General features: G+C 39.7%; 1 protein-coding gene across 8 annotated transcripts in view; it reads right to left on the bottom strand.

The window, feature by feature from the left end:
• The window catches only part of DOCK10 (dedicator of cytokinesis 10), a 161,928-nt gene that overhangs the window by 49,692 nt on the left and 85,385 nt on the right, over window positions 1-26,851 (bottom strand). For all 8 annotated transcript variants that reach the window (XM_069864804.1, XM_069864803.1, XM_069864796.1 and 5 more), the window contains exons 8-23: window positions 25,739-25,922; window positions 23,716-23,801; window positions 21,605-21,688; window positions 20,367-20,522; window positions 18,689-18,910; window positions 17,837-17,959; window positions 17,135-17,217; window positions 9,559-9,681; window positions 8,202-8,281; window positions 7,177-7,364; window positions 6,474-6,539; window positions 5,549-5,641; window positions 3,551-3,674; window positions 3,250-3,371; window positions 2,498-2,584; window positions 1,854-1,946 (exon numbers count right to left, since the gene is read on the bottom strand). In XM_069864804.1, coding sequence (XP_069720905.1) covers window positions 1,854-1,946; window positions 2,498-2,584; window positions 3,250-3,371; window positions 3,551-3,674; window positions 5,549-5,641; window positions 6,474-6,539; window positions 7,177-7,364; window positions 8,202-8,281; window positions 9,559-9,681; window positions 17,135-17,217; window positions 17,837-17,959; window positions 18,689-18,910; window positions 20,367-20,522; window positions 21,605-21,688; window positions 23,716-23,801; window positions 25,739-25,922 — 1,914 coding nt within the window. The remainder of the gene's footprint in view (window positions 1-1,853; window positions 1,947-2,497; window positions 2,585-3,249; window positions 3,372-3,550; window positions 3,675-5,548; window positions 5,642-6,473; window positions 6,540-7,176; window positions 7,365-8,201; window positions 8,282-9,558; window positions 9,682-17,134; window positions 17,218-17,836; window positions 17,960-18,688; window positions 18,911-20,366; window positions 20,523-21,604; window positions 21,689-23,715; window positions 23,802-25,738; window positions 25,923-26,851) is intronic.

Below are 26,851 nucleotides of genomic sequence, written 5' to 3'. Positions count from 1 at the left end.
AATCTTTCTATAAATATATAAATAATAAAAGGAGGACTAGGGAGACCATACAGTCCCTATTGGACGCAGAAGGAACAACAGTGACAGGGGATGAGGAAAAGGCTGAGGTACTTAATGCCTTCTTTGCCTCAGTCTTTAATTGTCAAGAAAGTCGTTCCATCTGTGTACAAACCCAGGAGCTAGAGGAGCAAAATGAGGCTCCCATGATCTAAGAGGAGGTGGTCAATGCCTTGCTAGCCCGACTGGACACCCACAAGTCTATGCGGCCGGATGGGATCCACCCAAGGGTATTGAAGGAGCTGGCGGATGTGCTGGCCAAACCCCTTTCCATCATCTTCCAACAGTCCTGGAAGACTGAGGAAGTCCCACTGGACTGGAGGCTGGCTGATGTTGTGCCCATCTACAAGAAGGGTTGCAGGGAGGACCCAGGAAACTCCAGGCCTGTCAGTCTGACCTCAGTGCCAGGGAAAGTCATGGAGCAGGTGATCTTGAGGGCTATCATGAAGTACATGCAAGAGAACCGGGTGATCAGGCCCAGTCAACACGGGTTCACAAAAGGCAGGTCTTGCCAAACTAACCTGATCGCCTTCTATGACAAAGTGACTCGGCTGCTGGATGAGGGAAAGGCTGTGGATGTGTCTTCCTGGACTTCAGTAAAGCCTTTGACACAGTTTCTCACAGCATTCTGCTTCAGAAACTGTCAGCCTCTGGCCTGGACAGACGCACACTCTCCTGGGTGGAAAACTGGTTGCATGGCCGGGCCCAGAGAGTGGTGGGAAATGGTGTGAAATCCAGCTGGAGGCCAGTGACAAGTGGGGTTCCCCAGGGCTCAGTGCTGGGTCCAGCCCTGTTCATTGTCTTTATCAATGACCTGGATGAAGGCATCAAGTGCACCCTTAGCAAGTTTGCAGATGACACTAAGCTTGGTGGAAGTGTTGATCTGCTGGAGGGTAGGCTCTGCAAAGGGATCTGAACAGGCTGGACTGCTGGGCTGAGTCCAATGGGATGAGGTTTAACAAGGCCAAATGCCGGGTCCTGCACTTGGGGCACAACAACCCTATGCAGTGCTACAGACTAGGAGAAGTCTAGCTAGAAAGCTGCCTGGAAGAGAAAGACCTGGGGGTGTTGGTTGACAGCTGACTGAACATGAGCCAGCAGTGGCCCAGGTGGCCAAGAAGGCCAATGGCATCTTGGCTTGTATCAGACATGGCGTGACCAGCAGGTCCAGGGAGGTTATTCTCCCTCTGTACTCGGCACTGGTGAGACCGCTCCTTGAATTCTGTGTTCAGTTCTGGGCCCCTCACCACAAGAAGGATGTTGAGGCTCTGGAGCGAGTCCAGAGAAGAGCAATGAAGCTGGTGAAGGGGCTGGAGAACAGGCCTTATGAGGAACGGCTGAGAGAGCTGGGGTTGTTTAGCCTGGAGAAGAGGAGGCTGAGGGGAGACCTCGTTGCTCTCTATAACTACCTGAAAGGAGGTTGTAGAGAGGAGGGTGCTGGCCTCTTCTCCCAAGTGACAGGGGACAGGATGAGAGGGAATGGCCTCAAGCTCTGCCAGGGGAGATTTAGGCTGGACATTAGGAAAAAATTCTTTACAGAAAGTGTCATTGGGCACTGGAACAGGCTGCCCAGGGAGGCGGTTGAGTCACCTTCCCTGGAGGTGTTTAAGGCACGGGTGGACGAGGTGCTGAGGGATATGGTTTAGTGTTTGATAGGAATGGTTGGACTTGATGATCCGGTGGGTCTCTTCCAACCTGGTTATTCTATGATTCTATGAATTGTGTAGTAATGGATCCACTGCGAGAAAACCCAAAGCACAACTTCATAGCACAGTTCATGCTGCAAGTTACTTTACCTTGCAAGAATTTATAAAGTTTGAGGTAGGTGGCTGGGATAGATCCTTTTCCCTTTCTTGGCACTGATGGAAAAAGTTATGTAGGTATGGATCCTAAAATGATAAACATTCACATCAATATATATTATAGAAAAGATTATAGTTCAGCTCCATAAAACGGTTACAGCAATCACCTGCAACACCGAAGAACACACTTGGACCCTACCACCTGAGAGATAAAACACAAAAAGATAGATCAACTTATTTAGTCCAATCTGTTGGCTAGTACATCTTACTATATACAACTTATTTCTAGGTACTTTGACCACTCTTTTTTCAGTGCTGCCAGCAATTAATTTTTTTCACCACAGTCTAAGGGATTTCAGTGGCTAGATCTTTTTTCTCTCCTTCATTCCCAGTGCTCACAGTTTATTTTCTTGCTGTTTAAACTGATATTCCATGATGTTTCTGTTGGTATAATTGTAAAGAATCTATATTTCTCCTTAAAGTGAGTATTCCACCATTGTCATCTTACCCTTCTACATTCAAATAACCTTTAAACATTAAAGTAAAAAGTTCACATAGGGTTTTAAACATCTTCCAGATATTCCTTGATGCCTTTTGTTTGTAAGCAGGTAAGAGAGCCAAAGTGAAATTCGGCTTACCTGAGTATTTACTGTTGACACAACAAAAGTAGAGACTTTGAAAAGTGGTTTCCCACTATCTACCCATTTAACATCACAGCCGATCTGCTATTAAAACAAAAGAAAACAACAAAAAAATACATTTTCCCACTTATTTCCTACTTATTCAAGTCTGGATCAAATTTTCTCTGCATAGCTTTGCATATGCACGTGCATGGACTGTGCTGGCTACTGCACTTTCACAGCCACTGAATTACTGCATTACCATTCAAGGGACAAGATCACTGACCCACACCCTGTCCTCATGACAATAGTAAAACAAACATGAGGAGGCAGAAATAATCCAAGCTGGACAGGATCAGTAGGAAAATAAGATATCACACCATGAAACTGGAGAATAAATCATGATCATGGATCATGTCAGCTGAAGAATGAATGTCATATGGCCTATGGTCATATTAGCTTGTGAAGAGGGTTCTTTTTGACCACTGTCATTCTTGTTTCGGAGAAGTTAGGTATGATAATGTAGAATACATTTATAAACTTCACAGTTTCTCTAAATGTACAACTATGAATCAGCAGCATACAACTCTCAGTCTAGTGTTACATATATATCAGTATATATACTCAATGGTGTGCACATAACTGCTCTAAAAGAGAGCATTTAGCATTTACACTTCCAGCTCAGTGTAACTGCAAATCTGATCTCATTTAAAAAAACTGCAAATAAATACTCTGTGCCATTTGAACAATATGAAAATATGAATTAATACCTTTCCACTAGTTGGTTCTTGAAGGCTCAAGTAATTGGGAGGCAGACTGCTTGCCACTGGCACATTGTGTTCTTGGGAAGCTAACTGGGCATCTTTCAACAAAGGAAGCCATGCGTATCCGACTGCACACAAATACAAATCAACATAACTCTTTGGAAAAACAAGCTTCTCAAGTTATAGAATCATTGAATGGTTTGGGTTGTTCAAAGGAAGACAATAATATCCAGTCCAAAATTCTGCAATCCTTATTTGAATGTACATAATGTATATTTATAATTGAAAGTAATTCTACTACAGGTACCTGGTGTTTCCAGAGCCTCTTTCTTTTTGGCATTAGCTTTTGCATTTATGTCACAGGTGACATGATAAAATGAAAACAGAATGTGGTGTTTCTTATGGAGTTGAGTGGGAAGTTCAATTTTCACCTGAAATGTAAAATGTTACACCTCACTTTAGTTTAAAAATCAATTAAGTCAGGCATCAGAGATGGTCTAAATGAGTGACATGTCTCTCTACACATAGGTCTAAGTTCATCTTGCCTTCACTGGCTAATGTTTGTCTGCATGGGCAATAGATGCTGTCCTAAGGAAATGGTTTAGGATGATCATCCGTCACTTTTACTTAAAACAGTTATTTTTCCTCTCTGTCTTGTGGATGAATATTTCCATTTATGATGAAAGAGTGAAAGATGAAAGAGGACAGAACTGAAGAGTCATGGACCCTGCTTAGAAGTGATCAGCTACACTCTAGCAGACATAAACAGCCATCACTATTGTCATATTTTCAGGATGACCAAAAATTTAAATGACATCTCTGCTACTGTTCCATCATCATTTCATGGCAAAGACCAAGTAATAAAGGCTGACATGAGCATAAATTTTTATTTACAATTTCTGCTCAATTTTAAATCCAATATCATGCCATCCACGAGTCCCTACAGATTGGGTTTAAGGTATTATAAACTTACTGGAATAAAAATACAAAGGAACCAAAACATGTTACCATGGAAACTAATAAAAAAGACCCCTTGCCCTTGAGAGTTATGATGAAGTTTAGCTGAGCTATATATAGTTCTGTGCTTAAAATAAGGTTTAGTCATTGTTCATAAATGCTTCTAGTGTTAAATCAGTTTATGGGTAAGAATCTAATACCATAAACATAGATATGAAATGGGCCTTAGGACACGGAAATTAGGTCAACTTTCTCAACAACTTACTACATTCTTTTAAAGACTACACTTGCTCTGCTAGGAATATGTAGGACAGGTGCACACTTCTTCCAGCCAAATCAGCTATTAAGAACCGAACTCAACGATCTGCTCAAGTTGAAAGTAATCTGCCCAAAACAGATGGCTCACTAACATCACGTGAAGGATATTATCAGAAGTGTTAAAACCCAAAACACTGCTTGCACTACCCCAGAACATGTAATGCTCTAAGTTCCACCTCAGTTCCTAAACATGAATCTTAAAATTGATACTTCACATGTAGTTCTACAGTATCTGCTTGTCATGTCCCTGACATTATCAAAGTAAATTTTAGTTGAAAAAGTGTTTTACCAAGATCAAGCAAACAACTTGGAAAATGGTGACTGTTCAAATACTGTTTGCCAGCCTCATCGCTACACATAAAGCAGTAGCAGAAAATTGAGAACAGACATGTGACATTCACTGTCCATCAAACATACTGGTCATTGAAAGGGTGAAATTAAGTTCACCTGCAGAAAGCCTGAGGAATCAACACGTGATGTTGGTGAAACACAGACGCATGAACAACTAACATTTGGCAAAGGCCAACATATGAATTCTATTCTATAGGTGCATCCTCAAAAACACCAGGTAAATGACTTCCTGCAGCCACTACATGTCACTGTCCATGCTCTTCAGATTACTGGATCAACAAAAATGCCCCAAGGCAGATTTTACCTCTCAGAAAGGGATTTGTTCTGACATTTGGCTCCACCCTTCATCATAATATTTATTGTTTCCATTAAATTTAGAGATACAGCTGGACCCTTAATGTAATCCAGGCGCGCATTACAGAGAGCTAGACTGTTCCTAATTAATTCTACAGCATCTTAATTGTTCTCCAAATATCTTACAAAAGGAAGGATTCACTGAACTGATTTAAAAAGAACCCAACAAACAAACCAAAACATGTGACTGTGTGTAAATCTACATAACACAGGCCCAGTCAGATACACAAGCGACTGTAACAAAAGTATTCTTTACATGTCTTTCTGTCTCATTGGCAAACCCGTGGGATTGGCAGACATTTAATGAAAGAAAAAGTAGACTGACCTCATCATAGAAATCAGGATTCTGGGAATGATGTAGCACAGCGGTGTAGGCTGCTGTTGTAAATAATGGCCCACCTGGCTTCCCATAAATACACTGATAAAAGTAACATGCTTTAATTACACTGTGAAATTCTGCTGACCATACTAGTCAATACATGCATACATTGAAAATAACATCATGAAAGATTGATAATCACTTTGATCAAATATTAAAAGAAATACTTTAAGTGCTCAAATCTGCAATTTTTTATGCACACTTCCAGTAAAACTCCATTGATTCTCTGAAAATTACCCTGCACTCTACTGAGCAAAGCAGACTCCTCAGACTTCTTTGCTGTTATCAATTTCAGAGTTTTCTGCAAAAAGCTTTACAAAAGCTATTTCACTTTTATGCAGTTTGATACATAATACAACTCTTTTACTGAGTTCCTAGTGTTACAAAAGCCACACTAGCTAATAATCTCCTTGCTGGTAAAGTCCAGTCTGAAGACTCTTGACTACTGAGTGATGTCAACTATATTTATTGGTGGGGAAACTACAGCACAACAATACTATGCTTGGTCAATAGCAAAGTTAAGAATCGAGTCTAATTTTTTGCCTCTCTGTTTTCAGTCAAGTGTCCTGAGCTCAGTGAGAATCGGAAGGTGAATGGAAAATTCTAGAATAAGAAAGCTGCATTTTAAAAATGGTTAAGTTTTTTAATACTGTCTTCTTTCCCCTCCACCAGCCAGAAAGTCAGCACTGCAAAATGGCTCTGTGAGCTGGAATCATTATGACCAGCTGGGATCAACAGAATCACAGCACAAATGCAAAAGTATACATTACAACATCCACTTTTTAATTGTTCCAGGTTAGCGTAGACCTGGTTCCTGGGGTTTATAAGTAATGTCCTTAGAAGCTCTGAATACAGTCTTGTTGTGGCTCACCTTCAGTGGCTTCGCTCCTTCTTCATCAGAGCTTTTAAATTCAATGCACACTGTTATATTCCGTGCCTGAAAATACAGGAATGAATTAAAGCTTAGATTAGAAATGGGGCATCCATAAAAATACAGGCAAACTGTAAGGGCTAAAATAAAGCTCTTTTCAAATTCCAGGAGAAACATGCAGATGCTATATGAACAGTTAAAATGCCTTTAAGTCACTGTGTTATCACTAGAAATAACACTTCTGAGAAAAACTAGAAAAATGCAAGGCAGATGTCAAATCGACTGTGTAGAAGCAGATTATAAAGTGACCAGCACTTACCTGTTCTTGTCCTTAATTAATTTTCAGTCACTATGAAAATGCAAGTAATATTCAAGCTCCAGTTAAGAACCACAAATATTAACCAGTTTAAATTTATCTGCACACATTATTTCATTAAAATAAGCCCTTCTGAAAACTGTGAAAAAGCTATTACGACAGTATGTCTCTTGGAATCACTAATACCACTTAAAAATAACCCATAGATTCATTTCATTAAAATTATATCAATGTTTTAGGACTGCAAAAACTGAAAAACATCAAAAGCCAAGCCAATTATTTGCGCCACCATTTTCCCTTCCTTTATGATGAATACTCCTTCATCTCAATGACAGCTCGTGCATTACAGTACTACCTAATGTTGGCTTGAATTGGTACATCCCGTACCTTGTTGAAGTATTTTTGGCTATCATACTTGAGGTGTTTTGGATATATGTATATTTGGTTCTTGTATACTCTGTAAGGCCGAGAATATTTTGTTGATTCCTGTACAAACTCCTCAACTTCCACTGTAGGTTGATGTTCCTTTATGTCATTAAATGGCTTGATTGGAATAAAAGACGAAGTTACACAGTCTTCAAAAGAACAGAAAAGAAAACCATCACATATAATATTAATTTTCACAATCTTGCTACCAAGAATAAGGAATGTTTAGATGGAACAAGTAAAGTCCTGCCTTAAGTTGCAAAGAGTAAGTGATATTGAGATGGAACAGGTCAAATCCTGACTTACACTGCATGCATGTTACCTCAGAACAATCCTAATCTGTCATCCTCAAATGGTTTACTTGAGTTAAATGGTAGAGCACTGAAAACCTCTTTTGACACACACAGTATTTGACGGCATAACAGCACCACTGGTATACGGACAGTGTCAACAGAACGTACTGAAGTGATGCTGTTTCTAATTAATTTTACAGCTCAATATCTCATTTAAGTTTTTCTATTATCTAATAACATAGTAAACAAAATGAAGAAAGAAGCAGTGTGGAACCAGATTAAATATATGGTGCAACTGGGATAACTGAAATCAAATCAAGAAAGAGAAGATGAAAATAAGCACTCTGTCTCCCAGACATGGAGAGATTAAAACCAGATAGAGTACACTTTAGCTACAGAAGCCCATTCAGCTCTTTGGCCTAATCCCTTAAGAACCCAAAAAGTGGTCTCTCGACTTCCATCACATGTGGATTCAGCATGTTGTGCTCTATATTCCTGAGGTACATCTGGCCAGGTACAGGATGAAACAAAGAATGGTGTAATTAAATGAAAACAAATCAAGAACACTCCCTTGCATACATTTTTCTAAACAACAATGTGCACTTCTACCAGAATTGTCTCAAGGCAGCAATTATGGCTGGAAGGCCTATGACAATGTCCCATTTAATTATAATAACTAAAGCGGAATCATACTTGGATGTTCCAAAGGAACACAATCAACTTCAATCTCCAAACAGCCAGGTATTGTCTGTATTTTGCTAATCTTCTCTGCTCTGCAAAGAAAGAAATGAAAACATTTTAGAAAATTAGAACTAAGGTGATGATATCCAACACAGGAATTAATCCAAAATGAAAAACAGACCCTGATTTAAGATACAGATATAACAGACACATTTAACATACACCTACTGGCTATTAAACTAAAATCAATTGCAACAGCAGGAAAGAAGAAAGTTTTGTTTTCTTTTTCTTTCTTTCTTGGCCTCATTCCTGCCTTTTGTTTGCAGGCAATATTGTAGCATATTTTGTAGAAGAGGAAGAAATTGAACTAAACCTTATGAGAATGAACTTACCCACTTTTTCTTTCTAAAACTGAAATGTTCTTTGAATTCAGTGACAGCTGAGATGAGAGGAGTTCACAGCACCTTGACTTCTGCAGGTGCCATGCTGGAAAGGGACCAAGGCATACTCCTCATGCCCAAGCAACTTGAGAGGTGCTGAAACAGTGATGCTAAATTCCCTAAGATGCTTTAGACAAAACTAGCAGTGGTGACTCTAATATGAGTAGTGAGAATTTCAGTAAAGTTTCCCGACCAGTCACAGTAAGATGGCACAAGAGATTAAGGGCCCCATCCAGTCCTTGTAGTTGACATTCAGCCCTTCTACAACTTGATTTTATATAAATGGAACAGCAGAAGTTAATTGATGCATTTCTAGGCACATTTATAATAGAAGGGATGGAAAGAAATTCTCATGTCACTTATCCAGCATAAATTAAGATTCTGCTCTAGAATGAATCTGATTTACACCTGTGTGGAAGACTACACAGTTATATCACTATTCACTAATTTACACACTGACATACATTTGGAGAAGTTTTTTCCTTCCAAGGTCCACTCTGCAGATTGCCATGGAGATTCAGAAAAACAACCAAACAAAAAAGGAGTGGGGAAATCATTTAAGGATTTTTTTTTCATTTTTCTCTTTTTTTTCTCTCTTTTTTCTTCCTTCTTTTTTTGTTTATCTGAAATAATGTTCTCTTGTTGTTGGATACTTCACCTGCATCTCCCCTGATGGAAGCTAATTTAAGGCATCACGATCTTCAGGTTATAACAACATTTATTAATGTGCCAAATGACATTTCAGTTTTCCTGGAAAGTCCAATCAAATGCACTCCTTGGCAGGTAATAGGCTAATGTAAAAACCACTAATTTAAAATAGTCACTTTGGCACATTATGTTAAATGAAGAAAAAAAGCCGTGAAAATTATTCTGCACAGCTTTATAAAGTTTTTATTCCTTCTCAAACCAAATTAAAAACCATTCCTTACCTTCTGTATTCTGCTATTAGTTTAATCAAATCTTCCATGGAAATCTTATTACTTTCTTGCCTGAATAAAGGTGAGAATCGAGAGTCTCTGTCAACATTTCCCTGATTATCTTTAAACACCGGTCTACAAGGAAAGAAAAATGACATGTTTATAAACACGCACCCATATATATTGGGACATCTGAATTAACCATGTCATTTTTTAACAAGGTTAAGATATGAATTCTTACACAAATTCCAGGGCTTCCTGCAGAGCTTCACACAAGAAAGCTCTTTGGAGCTCTGCATTTGAGGAAAACAGGCAATTCCAGTTTATTTCCATGGGCAGTCCCAGTCCTACAAAGTCTTAAGCCCTTGTTTAACTTTAAATGATGCACAGCCCCCACTGACCCCAGGTGCAGAGTGACTCCTCCCAGTAGAGAGCTGCAAGGTTTTGATGCTAGAACAGATCAGAATCTAGTTCAGCATCCACCATTTCGTCCCCCTCTTCTGTAGCTAAGTCTCACTCGAGAAAGTTGGAAGTGTACAGCACCCCACTGGAGCCAGCTTCCCACTCCCAGTTGCCCCTCCATCATCCTGGCTGCAAGGCTGCCTCCGGCAGCTTCTCAGCAAGCTCCTGGGGCAGTCCCAGAGAAGCTATCCCTGGCTGAAAGCCACCACCCCTCAGCTTGATGGGGCTTTACCATCTTGCTCACACATCAAGGTCATGACTCCTCACGTCAACAAAGACACTGACCTCTTATTTCAAGGAAGCATTTTGAAGAATTCATTATATCAATAGGTAGTTTCATCCAATAAGTTATTACCCAATGAAAATTATGACGATTTTAAATAACAGAAAACACAGCAAGATATCAAATCCCAACTACTATGTCTCACCACCTAAAGAAAAGTATGCTTTACTAGAACCAGGTTAGAGATCTCTACTGAATCTTCCTATGCATTGAATTTGTTCTGCATCCCCCAGTAACACAACATGGACTCACTGGAGCTCAACTTTCCTTCACAAAACAAATTTGTGGAGCACGGTCTAAAGTTTTGGTGAAACAGCTACTAAGTGCCAGAAGAAATGGAAAAAAGGGATATCTGTCTATAAATGGGAACAATACGTGTCAGTTGTTCTGCGCACAGGAAAACGTTCCCAGATATTTCCATTCCTGCTCACTGACACTTGCAGGCTTTAATTAAGACATTCCAGTGCCCTTTGTATACCCCCAAGGGTCACACATGCTGGCCCAAGCGGATAATGTAACAGCTATTCAAATTAATGAACCCTGGATTCAACTGTAGCACGCAAAAACATTGCTTAACAAAAGTAAAATGTTCTTGACACTAAGTGCTGTTCTGTGAATCGTGTGGCCAATTTTGCTTCCTTAATTTACTTCTCTGTTCCACTGCCAGTGAGAAGAAGAATTGATGCCAGCACAAATTGTTGCCAGATGCAAAATAATGGAGTAAACCTTTGGAAGAGGATCTCAAGGATAAGTATAAATGCACCGTGTCTTAACTCAATTAACTGAGAGAAGCACTCCTTCCAACTGCAGAGAATAATCAATTTTCTCCAATCAGATTTTTACCTACAGCAGTTAGAGGAAATAAGGTCCACACCAACACATCATGTCAAAAGCCTTAGGTTATTAGGAAGTGAAAAGACATAATTTCTGGCAGCCAACTTTTTATAAATGCTATTTATCAGCTGTCAGGAAAAAAAAAAAAAAAAGAAAAAAGATAACATTTTGTTGACTCAGCAGCATTTCCTTCTCCAGACTAAAAGAGAGGCCTAAAACATTCCGTGAGTGATTTCCCCCATGCCACTGGGCTCTGCTGTAGCTTATTAACAAATTCTAGGTCAAGCTCTGACATCAAGCAACCACTGCTCAGCACAACAGAGTGTAGGGGCACTTACAAAGGCAGGTCTGCGAACGTTCATCATGTAAAAGGAAAAAGAGCCATGTCTGCGTTGGAAGTAGCTCACTGTGGGTCAGTGGAGCTGAGTGCTAAGCACTGCCCCCTGGGAGCCTTAGGGACATGCATTATCACCTCCTCCCCTCCAGCCACTCTGATTTGGAGTCAGAAGGGCTTTATAGAGTCCTCCTGCCTACAACCACCCTCCCCAGCACCAGTGCTCCCTGGGTATCGTATGCCCTTCCTCTAGAGCTGCTGCTCATCAGTTCAGCAGCATATCCCAGCCTAAATAATACACCCAGAACAGAATTAAAGGCATGAAACCAGGTATCCACAATACAAAACAAGTAAGTATTTTTATCCCTCTACCTTACACACAATACTCCATTTATGTAAAGCTCTTGCCACTAGAAGAGCAATTCAGATGCCCATTGAGAACAAGATAACCCTTCTTAAAGCCAGGTATGGTTTATACACTCAGATGGCTTTCTGCAGGTCTAGCCGTACTCGTGGCTCCATTTGCCCTGGCTCATTAAAGCTGAAGAATTGCCAGAGCAGTGACTATTGATGTAGTATGTCTGCAGTTAAGCAACCACAACCCTATGTTTTGCTAGATTCCTTCACGCTGCTGGGTGCAGGCAGAGCAAGTGTGTTCTTTGTCACAGGAAACATACCAAAGGCACTTGAGAATGACAACTGTCACATCGAAAGAAAGGAAATGTAATAAAACACTTCTACAGTACAGGACTCCAATATTTGTCTAATACAGTAATGATTTCTTGCTGCTGGTTACTTATTTAGCAGAGAGATTTTAGTAAGAAAATGTTCACAGACCTAAAATCCTGAATAGATTCTAAAGGCGTGAATTTAAGGGAAAACAAATTAAGAGATTTCACTAAAGAAACTGAAACATCACCTCAATATTTAAAATGTTTCTAAGATTCTACTATTCTGGCATTGTTAGCTGACAATCCACAACCATAAAAATTCTTTAACCACGGAAAACTTACACAATGTTCATAATCTAACACTGAATAATCTACTTTTTAAGTAGTGGCTTATGATTTTTGGTAAAATTACTCACATCCAAGGTTTGAGATTCAGTGTGAGATCTGCAGCTACTGTAAACCTGTGCAGCCTTACCACCTTCAGCTACATCAGCCTCCACCAGCTGAGAAGCGAACCAACAGCTGCACCAGCTGCTGAAGGATTCAAATATTGGGCTTTAAAATTAATTCAAATAATAGGCTTTAAAGTTTATGAGGGTGGAGAAGATCTGAAGAAATAGCAATTGAAAAACTAATGTCTGCAGGTGAAGTTTCCCCACATCTACGATATGCAGCTCAGGCACTTATTTGCAAACTTTGGCAGTTCTCTCAGGAGTAGGAGGATGGAAGGTGGATTTGGCACACTGTAATTCTAACACATCCCATAATTATACCTGTGAGAGCACACAGACATCAGATCCCACCAACACCAGTGAGAAATCAGGGAGGAACCCTGAGTCATGCTTTTGAATGATGTGAACAAACTGGATGCCACATAAACTAATTAAGAGTTTCGGTCACACTCACAATACTCAGCTGTCAAGATTTTGGCTCGCTGAATGTATACGTAAAAATAGCTTGGTGGCCATCTGTAACTGCTTTAAGGGGGGGAAATTTCCACACAAAACTAGAAGAGTGGTTAATGCCAGAATGAAATAACTGGAAAACACATTTCCAAAGCCAGGGTTTTGCTATTTTTTTAGCCAAGCCGTTTCTTTTCCCTGTAGTGCGATAGCCTCCAGTGAGGCTATCAAGCTGTGAAAACAGAAATAGATTTTATGGGGCCAAATCATATTTTGCTTTTAGCAAAGAAAGTCCTGAATAATATTAATACATAAACAGATGTAAATGAGGGCCAAACTTGACCGAATGAACTAAATTCCTTGTGCAACATCAGAAAGTTCATACACATAGTGTATTTGGTTAATGACTTTTAAAATATGTTATCTCATAATGCAATTTATAATAAAAAAAGTTTAAGAGCTAATAAACACACCTAAGTATATTTTCTGTAATTAATTCTACAGATGGGAGGAAAGCTTTTTCATGCTATGGGCAGTGAAGTGCTGAATTGGGATACCATCCCAAAATACTGCCTGCTGGAGATGAGGGATGTCTGCCAAGGCCAGATATGCCCTTTGCCCCTGCACAGGCCATTTGCACACAAAAGAAGTCTGCACAATGTTGAACTTGCTGTGCATTTGCTAATACCACAAGCATACATTTTCCATTTATATTTTGGAAATCTCAGCCAGAAATACTGGCCAGACAAACTTATTTAGGAATTATTTGATCCTGTCCTAGGGAAAGCAAAAATATTGTATGATGTGAAGGTCTTTTCGACCTTAATTTTTAGGACTGTGGACTGTGCATTGAAAAAGGAGCTGGTAATTTCAGACAGAATACTGAGTGAAGCAAATCATTGCCATCTCTGAAACTGAAAAGGTATGGGATTAGGCCCACGGATTGCCTTTGACAAAAAGGCTCATGGAAAAAGACAGAGGATGGCTCAGACTCCTGGGTTTTCCATACTTGCTGTACCTGAACAATGCACAATCAAGCTTCTCTCAGAGCCCTATTGCTCTCATCCTGCCTCGTGTCCCATACCACATTCTAGCCTTTGCCAAATAACCATTTTGCATGGAATTCCAAATATAAAAACTCTGTTTGTTTACCCAACGCACACTGTTGGGTGCAGGCACAGCAACTGTCAAGCAGAGTAAACAGGCTACAGAAAATTCTGCTCATATGGCTGTGATGACTGGTAGCTGCTGCCATCATATACCATGTTACTAGAATGCAAGAAAATTCATATGTAGGTTTGAATCTGGTGGAGGACTATTTATTAGTCAAACTTGATCGAATCAAGTTTGTATTCCTTACTCCAAATCTGAGTGGCCCATTATCGCAAAGTAAATTTATAATTTACTTTGTTATAATTTACTGTTATAATACAATGCTTGAGATGACCAAGGAGCTGCCAGTTCGTATCTTAATAATAAAATATCTGAAATAAGACAGAACTGAAATCAGAGGAGAATCTTCTGAGAAGCACCATTTTCTCAGTGCACCCCAGCTTGACAGGCATTTAAGGTGCTATCCACCTTTCTGGGAGAGGAGTAAAACTTCATTCACCCCTGTTAGGCTTCCCATAGGTAAAGGAAGCACAGACCTGCAGCTACAATTCTGAGGTGAGGCGCAATACCATATAATGTGCTGGAGCAGTGCAGCCACAGCACACGGACAGCCCAGCCTCTGTGTAACAACAGAGTACGGCACAGCCCAAACCTTGCTTCTGCCTAGTCCCTCTCACTGAGATGCAGCTAGGAGTTCCCACTTGGAGACTCCTACAAAAGAGAAATGTGATTCCTTCAAAATAAGAAGGAAATCTTTCTATTTTTTAGGGTTTTAGGGAGGCAATAAATACTCCTACATAAGTTTTGCTGAAGATGAGGAAGAATGTTTTAGCCTTCTTCACATACATAAGTGACCAGCCAGAGTGTGAAATAGTTAAAATCATCGCGCCATCTAAAGACAGCTGCAGCAATGATTGAGTTGCAGGACGTCTCACTGATGGTACCACCACAGACCACAGGCAGACAGGACAGAGTTAATAAAAAGCCTCAAATCAGTCTGATGCCGAGCCTTCACCTCTTGCCATGGTGTGATTTATTACACGCTAAAAGTAGCTCTGTCAACCCAGTAGACACCCATCAATGTAATTTCGACGAATGGTCCTTTGGCTACATAGAAACAGAAAATATTAATGAGTATCCTTGAGCTTGTGACGACAGATCAGAACACATTATCTGTTTTTTTCTTGAGCATGCAGGTACTTCTGTTCCTGTTCCTAGTGGACACTGACAAAAATCTATGTCAATAGAAACCAAATGCACTCTTCAAGTGGCTGTGCCTTACCATGTATTTTCTCCTTTACCATATCCTAAAATCATAAGCTTTCCCATACATGCGGCAGGGGAAGCTGTGCAATTCTGGTGCTCTGTACCTCCATACCAGAAGCACACAGCCACACAGCTATTCCTCATGGTCATAGACAATGCCACAATATGATTTCTTCATCTAGCACTCACTCCTCCTTCTTCCCTGCATCTTCAGGCAGCTCTCCCCTGGGCCTGCCATAATCAGAACAGAAGCCACAGAGGAGAAGGAATGCTTTCACTCAGCAGCCACAGAATCATAGAATGGCTTGGGTTGGAAGGGATCTTAGAGCCCATCCAGTTCCAACCCCCCTGCCACTGGACCAGGCTGGCCTTGAACACCTCCAGGGATGGGGCAGCCACGACTTCCCTGGGCAACCTGTGTCAAAGCCTCACCACGCTCACATGAAAACATCCTAAGATCTAATATAGATCTCCCGTCTTTCAGCTTAAAATCATTGCTCTTTGTCCTATCCCTGCACTCCCTGATCAAGAGCCCCTCCCCGGCTTTCCTGTAGCCCCTATCAGTGCTGCAAGGCTGCTCTAAGCCTTCTCTTCTCCAGGCTGAACAACCCCAACTCTCTCAGCCTGTCCTTGTATGGGAGGTGCACCAGCCCTCTGATCACCTTTGTGACCTCCACTGGACTGAATCCAACAGATCCATGTGGATAGCCTTCCTTTTTATATGGAATATAAAATTTTATATAAAATTCAAATTTTAATTAAAATTTTGTATAAAATTTTATATTCCCTTCTCTATGGATCGCAGAAAGAAGGGATAGCTGTCAGAGAGACGCATGGGAGGTTTTCAGTCAGGGAGCTCCCTCATTCCAGGGCAGAAGAAAGATGAGGAAATTACAGGAGTCTGAGAAGGGAAAAACCAGAGAGGATAAGGAAAGAAATTACATGGAAACTTGAAGGGAGAATGAAAGAAGAAAGCCGTATCTGCTTCTTTGAGTTAATTTGGTAGGAGATCAAGAGGCACAGGGGTGCCTCAATCTTGAGGGTGAGACCAGCAAGAAATTATCCAGGAGAGGAAGAAAGAACAAAAATCCATCACTGCCACTACACTGACCTGCAATAAAACCCAACTGACCTGCAAACCAAGAGAATAACAGCTCTCTCTCATTTACTAATCACTAAAAATGCAAGAGTACCTGAAGCATAATTCCCCATACATCACCACCAAGGCACCTTTTTATAGGCACCATAACCTCCAAATCCTCAGTTAGATTTTTCTTAAAACCTGGCAGATATCATAACAAGAACAGAGTTTCAAACTTGTGCACTTATATTTTAGGCAGCCATTGCAACTCTGTTTCAGACCATAATCATCTTTGTAGGAAATTCATGGGAGAACTGAGAATTTGAAATCTCTTTGGCAATTTTTAGCACCAAATCACTGGCGGAGTTCATGATAACTATACATCCTGTCAGCCACTTTGCTGCTCTCTGGCAACTTTACTACAGACCTGAAGAAAAGATTCCACAAGAGTAACATTTAATGAGAAATGAACTAACATTCAGCTGTGTGGAAAATCGGGCAATTAAATAATAAAACTACAGGATCTTCTGGGATCCCGCTTAGCTTCAGGCAGAAAAAGTGGAAAATAATAAAACGATATAAGTGTAAGAGCAGGATAAGCTATAAGATGCTTATAAAATTATAAACAGAATTAATACATACCTCACTGACCAAGCAAATGGCATGCGGTATTTCCCTAGCTTGCTGCAGAACTGTTTATTGGATTTTAACACTTTCTGTGCACACTACAAAGAAGAAAATATGAAATATTTCATCAATATTATCATAATATTTGAAATGTAGCACAGAGAACATCCAAGTACCCCTCTGCTGAAGAGACAACAGTGTCCTTAAAAAGAATTTAGCCTGATACTGCCCAAAACAGAATGTTCTGGGTGGACAGTAAAGATATCACAGACGAATACGATGATGCTGATGAATTAAATCCCTTCACAGTTCCTTCAGTCAGAGCTGCCTTAGTTACAGTTATTATTCCGTTTCTCTGTCATATACCCAATGTAAATGCATAATTTGGTCTCAGAAGCACCTACCCCAACTTTGTGTGCATATGAAGTCCACCAAGTCATCATTTCTAAAAGATTGCTGAAAGAGAATTTCACTCTGCTAAGACATAGCTAGCATAGGAATGTACGAGGAACGGATTCATATGCTGCAGAACAAATGGTATTTCATTCATTCAGCCAAAAGAGCTTGGACATTTGTTTTCTTACTTGTGGGCCTCCTGTGAGCTTGCCCTGCTCAGCAACCACACACTGATGAGATTTGTGAGCACAATTTGCAATGTCTTCAGCTTCCAATAGGCTGAAGTTGACAAACAAGGAACTAATGTCCCTGCTACATTACCTTAAAAGAATCAGGATTCTTAATGTAGGGTTCAGCACTGCTGGAGATGTTTCCTGTAAGCACCTTTTCTATTTTTGCCACTAATACAATCTCAGAATGAGGATTACTTATGGAGAAAAGAGCCTGTGGATAAAAGACAGAATGGTGAAAAAGTATATAGCTGTACTGGAGAAATTAAATCCTGCCAGTGTTCTCTGTTGATGGAAACAGTAAAAAAATCAAATTCAGAAAGGATTAATGAGGATTATTATCTCTTAATATTCAATATAGCCTGATGGAAAATCTTGTGCCTGTGCTGAAGTGAGATTGTGCACATGCGGCACCTTGCGAACAGAATTGACTTGAGTCAAGAAGCAGATTGACCATGTTAGCATCCCCTTAACCCAAGTGTTCCTCTTGGACAGTACTTAAATGCTGGCCTGAATCATTCACACGTTTAGGGAAATGACAGAAAGAAGAGGAAATGCATGGGGTTTTGGCGTAAAGACAGCAGCAAGCAAGAATGTGGAAATACTTTCAGATTAATGCAGAATCTAGGTGTTACTTTAAGTTGTGATTTTGTTTTGCTGGTTTGGGAGAAGTCAGCAAATGAACCTGAAGAGCACAGGTGGTTTCTCTAAATCATAGACACCAATCTTTTTTCAAAGTTTTGATCACAAATGGTTTTAAAGTGTATCCCAGGAGCATACAACTGAAGCATCAGTACACAAGTACAACAGACAAAAAAAAGAACATTCTTGGAAACAAGAACCACTGGTAGTACAGATAAATTCTCTAATAAAAATGAATACTACTACTGAGCTAAAATAAGTCACATGAGCCACTTAGCCATGCAAGTCACATGTGGAATACCTGTTTGGGGTATTTCAGCCATTCTTCTGGGAACCCCTTGACCTGTGGTTCTTCCATTTCACTTGAGTCTATATTTTCAACAGTGCCATTTTCTAATGAAATTGAGGAACCTGAAATCATCTGCCTAACGAGCGGGTGGTTCAAATCCACATGAAAATCAGCAGAGATCTTCCGGCCATCCCTGACATCATACAGTGCCACGCTCACAAAGAAAGGCTCTACCTGCAGAAAACACAGAAATATAATGTAGTGGTAACTGAGAGCAGGAGGTTTCTACAGCTATGGATAAAAAAAGAAGAGAATAAAACCAAATATTATTCATAAATTATGAGATTCATTAAAAACACACACTCACACCCCCCTGCCAAAGTTAGTTTCCAATCAAATGATTTTAGGGGCTTTTCAAAGTAGTTTGTTTAACAGTGATTAACAGCTAACTTAAACTCAGAGAATTAAAATCAAATGTATTTGTCACAGGTAATTATTAGAGTGAATTAATTGATCCTCAGAGAAATATGTTACAGGATTATTAATATGTAAATTCAGAGTCATTACAAAAGAAAGAAGAGTGAGGGTGGGCTTTCCAGGGATCGTCAGAAAAGCAGCACAAAGATGACAAATGTAAGTAGATGAAAAATGTATATTGATATAAACATAAATATGTGGGTGTATCATTCCTTAGGAAATACATGTTCCATTTTGCTTGGAAACCAAGAGCATTCAAACAGCCCTGACACTACCTGCTTGTTCTATCGCATAGCACCAGGGAACTGAGTCCTATAACTGGAAGTAACCTCCAAAGAGCCTCCACAGTTCTGATGAATTAAAAAAATTTGGAGACAAGTAACAACGCGTGGCAGGCACAATATTCTATGCTTTTTTAAGCCTCTGAGGTGAATTATTGCATGCCCTTGGTACAGTTATCATGACTTCATTTAAACAGTTTTTCCAGTCTGCCAAAAAAAATAGTATTGATTGCACCATGTTGAATATGCACTCATTGTAGAGGTCATCTCCAAATGAAAAAAAAATAAAAATCAATGCCTCATGTGTAATGCATGAAAGTTAAGTTGCCAGGACACTAATTTCTCAAAACTTCCCTGTCTCATAGAAGAACTAACTACAAGCTGTGAACTGACACCTACATCTCACTTTTCCCTGCCTTTTTTTCTTAAAGTAAGGATAAGCAAAATTTTCTGGGTTGCCCTGGTTTTAGCTGTGCTTTTCCACTAGATGAAACATCCAGCCCTTTCTACTTTGCCTTCTCTTCTGTAATTAAATCTGCTTGATTCATGGTCTCTCTCTGAAAAAAACCAAAAAAGAGGTTCACCAGCAACTGATATTCAGTTGCCTCCCAGCATAGGTCTTGACAGTTTAAACTTCTTGTTCTTATAGCAGTGGTTGAGAACCCTCAATAACTTTAAAATTACTAATTCCCCATTGAACTCGTAGCTAAAAATCTGCAATCTAAATCAGCTTCAAAACGTTTATTGAGAAGTTCATAAGTTTTATTATTCAATCACAAGGATGGGCAGAGGAGTAGGAGTGAATACAGGATGTGTATGACACAGCTTTCCTTTCATCTTCTCTTTCCAAAGAAACAAGGGCACAGAAAGAGAGAAAAAAAAAATGAAGAAAAAAGTAAGAGAAGAATCACAGGGAAATGAGTAAAACTTACATTGGTTGAAGGATCATTTTCATTTTCAGTAACACAGGCCTGGAGATTCAAACTGAGGGACTTGCAAGTTATCAGGATCCTCTTTGCAGGCTTTTCTTCAAATGGCTTGACGGCTGAGTTTGTCCCTGGAAACTCCTTTTTCTGAGGATTCAATGACTGAAATATGTTGGGTGATTTGTTATGCATGGTAAAAACACTGTATTCCATAACTACATAAACTTTTTAAAGGTCCTGACAATCACTGAAGCACCTAAAAACCTCACAAAGTCACTGCTATCTTCACATTACCATAGTAAACGAGTGTTGTTCCTAATTTATAGACTAGGAAGCAAAGCAGAAAGATTGCCTGAGGACTTATATAACATTGGAGTCAGCTTTCCTGTAATTTTAGAACTAATTCTTTTCTTGTGTTCTTACTACTCCTAAAACTTTAGCTTTTAATTTCCTCATATAAACAGCCTCATATTTTCAGACTGCAACACCACATTTTAGGATTACATTTCAGACCTTTCCCCTCCTTTCCTCTAAGGTATACACCACACCACTATTTCAATTCACTTAATATTTTTAATAATGATGTTACAGTTGATTGACAACAGGTTTGAATTTGAATATATACCGATCGTGATTTTACTAGTCATCTTTTTCCCTTAAATAGAAGTTTCCAGTTAAATCTCCAACAAATGTGCATTCAGTGCAAGGAATAACTTTATTTGAATCATGAACCCTGACACTAAATGACAAGCAAGCTGAGGATTAAAAGAAAAGCAGCCTGCACTTCCTACATTTCCAGCTAAACTTCATTTCACAAAGAAAAGCCTTCTATACCTCCAATTGTACCTTCCCACTGCTTTTCATATTGATCCATACTTTTGTAGTAAAATTAAGTGTAATGAATAACAATAAAAACACTGTTCTTGTAAGATTCCCAGTCCATGACAAGGTTCTGCTCCAGTAATATATTCAGTTTGCTTTAACAATTCAAAACTACTCTGGACTAGTGGACCTCCAGAGGTCATTTCCATCCTTAACAATTCTGTGATCAGATATTGGTAGATTCTACATAGAAATCTCTATGGGCTAGAGAGAGCTCCCCTCACTCTTCAGAGCTGAAGTCTTGGGGACACCCCATAGCTTGCCGAACTCCATTCCACTCTGGTGGCTTAGCTACTCCAGTTAGCTCAGACCACCTCTAGATTAAAACTTCTACAAACTGGAAAAACAAAAGTTTTACTTACTGATATATCAGGATCCAAAGAGAAAAGATTTAGTCGCTCTGTATTTCGAGAGGCTTTCACCGTTTCTTCGGTTTCTGTGATATACTGCAGTGACAGATAATAAATTAGTTGTCTGCACAAGCACAGAAATCCATAGGGTTGTTAGACTTCTAAATGAATGATCAATGTTTCATTTGTACCAACACTACTCATTTCTGCAGTACTTATCCCAAAGCACCTTCAAGCACTCTTTGAAGGTTATACACTTGTAAAGTAGAGATTTTCAGGCCATGACATATTTCTGAGGAACCCCAAAATATACCAATTATGTAGCTTAAGTTCATAGAAGTTCCTAAAGAATCCACTGTGTAAATGGTGGATCACTGCACTAAAATCACTTTCGGGATTTCCAAGTTGAGAAAAAAACCAAAACAAACCACACAGAAAACCACTCGTATCAGGGGGAGGGCAGAAAGGGGACAGGAACGTGCAGCTCAGCCTTCCAGCTGGGCAGGCACACAGACCGCAGTGTGTCACACAATGGGAAGTCTGGGAGTTCTCCCCCTGTCCATCCTTCTGCCACAAGGCAGGATCAGCCACACTTCCTTTATTTCTGATGGACATATGCTTAAGTTAATAGTAAAACCTCTCTGATAAACCAACTTAACAACTTCTTGAAGCCACCTAGGGCTTTCCTACTCTGCCTTTTAGAGGTTTATTATTATATCTAGCTTTGATTTCCCTCCCCACCCCCCTACTATTTAAGCCCATTCATCCAACACATAAACTATGCCCTACACATTGCCTTCCCCTTACAGATCCCTCATCACATCTTTTTTCTCAGTCTAAATGCGTTCAGTCTCTTGTTTGTTCTAACTTTCCTTTATCTGTCAATCTCTGAACTATTAATAGATTTCGCAGTTTTCCTGGTTGCCTAAGACAGAATACAAACCTTAGCTGACATGATGCAGGCTATGCTCTTGTTCAGGTTCCACTCAATGTTTTGTGTTTTTCACAAGAGCACATGAAGTAGCAAGCAGTAGAACCATAGCAAGATCAAGAGCTGTATGTTCCCTTCCTAACATGCCCTACCCATGGGCAGAAGAAGGTCCTGATCTAGTGGTTCAGGTAGAGATGGGATCAGAAGATCTACCTGCCATGGACTAGGGACAGGCCACATACCACTGCTGGAGCGTGGCTAACAGAGCAAGGAAAATAGGAATTAATCATTTAAAAGGGTGATACAAACATTGCACAACATGCAGACCATCAATTTCAGCCTTGCAGGCCACCAGTGGTCTTCAATATATCTTTAAGATACCTGCATTAGCTAAATCATTATAAAGTATCTCTCCACAGACGAGATGACCAGATATTTCCATTGTACTTAATACATAATCGCAGTTATATTTTATCCGGTAGCTTGTTAGTTTTGTTTTTTATATTGGGTTTTGCTTTGGGTTTTTTGCATATACAGCTTTTGGTTCAAATCTGTGGGAGTAACATCCTCAAATAGTATTTGGCTGTGTACATAGATAGTGTCTATAGTAGATCACTGACATAAGATTACAAACAGATCATCAATCCATTTAAGAAAAAGCAGTCAAATATTCCTAATCTATCTTTTCATCAAAAAGCTTCTTAGCACATTCTACAATTACGTCATCCACATGAAGCAGTTTATGATATCCAGAGGAAAAAATGCCTCCCCTGATACCATGTGTGTGTCTCAGTGAAATTACAGAAGGTGATGAACAACTCAAAGCTCACTTCCTTGCAAGTCACACAGGAAATTTTGGCTCTCCAAGGACTAAACATTTGTGAAATGCAGTTAAAAGAGTAGCTATCTCACAGATAACTGCAGGGACCTGACCCTTACTGACTTCACAGGTCTGAATTAAACCACACTAGGGAGCACCTACTTTCCACTATCCAGTGGAGCTTTTCTCATTTAAACAAAGCCTTCAGCTGTTCAGAAAGAAAATTAGTCCTGTCATTTGTCATGGCTCTAACAGTCACAACAAGCTGTGCTGTGTTTTCAAGACTTTCACAATATTAACAAATTGGCAGGTGTTTTTCACCTAGGTAGCAGTTTCTGCTAAGCTTATAAAGACAAATATAACATCCATTACTTTTGTGAAGTCTGGGTGCAAGGTGTTCTCTGAAGAATCGGTCTCTTCTTGTGAGCAATCATAATTCACCGAAACTTCTGCAGGGTCTTGAAAAGAAGGAAAAGTATATGCAAATGATTTTATTATACTTGCTATTACTATTTGGTTAAAAAAAAAAAACCCAACAAACATGCTATTTCTTTTTATTCCCTTCAGTATCATCAGGCTCATAAATGGAAGAGAGACTAACGTAAACCTCTGTCATCCTCAGCCTCACCTCCCACTGCTGCTTACTGTAAATCAGTCTATATTTAAGCTTTCAAAAAAGAGGCCAAACTCTCCTCAGCGAAACATCTAAGACATTCATCCACAACAAATATTCATGCCCATAAAGACATAGAATCATGGAACGGTTTGCAGTGGAAGAGACCTCAAAGCCCATCCAGTTCCAATGCCCCTGCAATGGGCAAGGACACCTCCCACTGGATCAGGTTTCCCACAGCCCCATCTAGCCTGGCCTTGAACACCTCCAGGGATGGGGCAGCCACGACTTCTCTGGGCAACCTGTGCCAGAGTCTCACCACCCTCGCAGGAAAACATTTCTTCCTAGGATCTCCTCTAAATCTCCCCTCTTTCAGCTTAAAACCACTATACCTCATCCTATCCCTGCACACCCTGATAAAGAACTTTACTCTGCATTTTCCTTTGCTCTCTCTGATTCTTCTGAGGCAATATCAAGGGTTTATGTCACCACAAGGTTTTGGACTCTCAGTAAAGGGATTCTTCAGTGAGGCAGGCAAGACCTTACCCACTCTTTAGGAAGGGAAGGGATGCAGTCTGGACTCCATAAAGCTGCAAATCTGCAGATCCAGAGAACAGCACTATACAACAGTCCCTTTTCTTTATTTAGCTCACCAAGGACCCTTCTGCTTTCACTAGGTAACTCAGCCCAATGCAAAATAAGTCATTACAGCTATTTAGGGATCTTCTGCCAAGAAAGCATCTTGTCTTTTGACAAGTTAACTCCACAGATCATCCCTGTTGCTCGTTATCAGGGTTTCTACCAGTAGACACTTCTGTTTTCTGTTAGCCTTTTGTCTTTGACCTTTCATGCATATATTTCTTCCTGTTTCATTAATATCCCTTATGAGTAGGATTTTCAAATGTACTTCTCGGATTCTGAAGTGCAATTCTCTTGTGCCTTTAAATTATAAAAACATCTTTGCCTATATGAAGAGTATCTCGTTCCTCCAAAATCAGAATTTATTATAAACATGGGGCTAAAGCCTTCAATTAGCTCTGAACTTCCCCAAGGTTCAGATGCATGTGAACTCAAAGCTTTGATTCAGCTTACAGCACAAGCAATGCAAATCTGTATTAGCGTTTCAAATGCTTTCAGTGGTAGAATTTCATCTGGGGTTCATCCAAACTGAGCATGGATTTATTATGTGGAGGAATGAGTTACTGCCACACGAAGACTGCAGTATAACAGAGCATCCAAATTTTTCTTCCACAGTCCAAGCATATTAATATGCAAAGTAACTCACAAAAGCAAGAACTAAAAAGTCAACAGGCTTCCAGGGAAAGAGCAATACACCACAGCTGGTGGGTTTTTCAATTATTAACTGCAGGTTTTTAGAGAAAAACAAAACACTGGAAAGAGAACTGATCTAAGCTCTCTCCAGCATAAAACTTTCTAAAACCTTCAGACTCTAAAGGCAGTAAAACAGAAAGTACTAGAAAGATCACGGATAGACAGGACTATATTTGAAAAAAGAGCAAAATATGGAAAGCAGAGCCACGTTGCTCCTGACTTTGTGGGGAGCAGCTTTACCTCTCTCACAGTCTTTTGAAAATGATCTGTTGGGAGTTAGATGACATTGTTAGGGATTGCCAAAAGACTGGTGCTGCTACATCAGAAATCAATAGATGCAGAATCCGTTACAGACTCAGGCAGTTAAAATGATTCAATAGTGATATCTGAAGGTTCATTTTTTTGCATTTGATTAAAAACAAACCAATGCAAGATACTATTCATTCTTACCAAGTTTCAGATCAGTGAGATCTGCACTTTTCCTCTCCTGAATAGCTCCCTCTGGGTTTATTTGCAGGATTCTGTTGAGAGTAAAAATCCAGTCATCCATATCCTGCTCATTCTCAGCTGCCAGCACGAAGTATGTGAGGTCATTCATTTTCAACTCAAAGGCATGTTTCCTAAGCCTGTTATTCTGTTGGAACAAAAGAAAAAAATATATACCTGAACTAATTATTAAAAGGTACCTAAAAAAGGCATCTATGAGGTGGACTTCTGCATGGCCTCTCCATAAAAATAACACCCAAGCAGAATTCAGTGGCTTTAAAGAAAATCCAAGTAGCCTGATACTGACACAAATTTATGTCAATTCATTGTTGGGTCTTTTTGCATCTAAGAACCCCTATGGCCAAATAGATGTCTTCTATTTATTCACAGAAATCCAAGACTATGGACAATAACACTTCACACTACAGTAAGGAATACCTCCCAAGTGGCGTAATGAAAGATTTCTGATAGCACAGTACAGCATTGCTACGTGAATCATAGTTGTCTGGAGAGGACAGCTCGAAAGCCTTACCAGCACATCAGACACTCAAAAAGATACCAAGTAGTGCCAAGTCATATGAATATTTTCTCAGTGGGAACAGGACCGAGTTCACCAAAGTCTCTCTCACAAGCAAGCAAAGTCAGTACATGGTCAAAGACCTTCTCTGGCTGAGGGTGGACCTGAATAGGTTAGGTCAAAGGTAATTGTGAACAATTCATAAAATCTTTTGTTTTGAGATATTTACAGATGCTGCTGACAAGCTTCTTAAAGTTAACAATTTCTGAGTATCTTGTGAAAATAGAAACACTGTGGTTAGGATGAGAACATTTCTTCATAATTTTATTCTTTTTGTACTTTTCTGAAAACAGCTTCTGGGTGATGAGTTTAAACTTGGAAAAGATTACCTAGTAAATCTCTTGAAAATTGCAACAAGACAAATTCCTCTACATGAAAAGATCACAATGGGCACCTCCCACTGCCAGCTTTATGTTAGAAGGATTTAAAAAAAAACTACCAAGGTGATTTCAACAATTCTTTGCAGGAGGCAAAAAGTAAGGCATGGTGCTGTTGAGTCA

Source organism: Phaenicophaeus curvirostris, chromosome 10, assembly GCF_032191515.1.
Source record: "Phaenicophaeus curvirostris isolate KB17595 chromosome 10, BPBGC_Pcur_1.0, whole genome shotgun sequence".
Lineage (NCBI taxonomy): Eukaryota > Metazoa > Chordata > Aves > Cuculiformes > Cuculidae > Phaenicophaeus > Phaenicophaeus curvirostris.
This window is presented reverse-complemented; position numbering and strand designations above follow the sequence as displayed.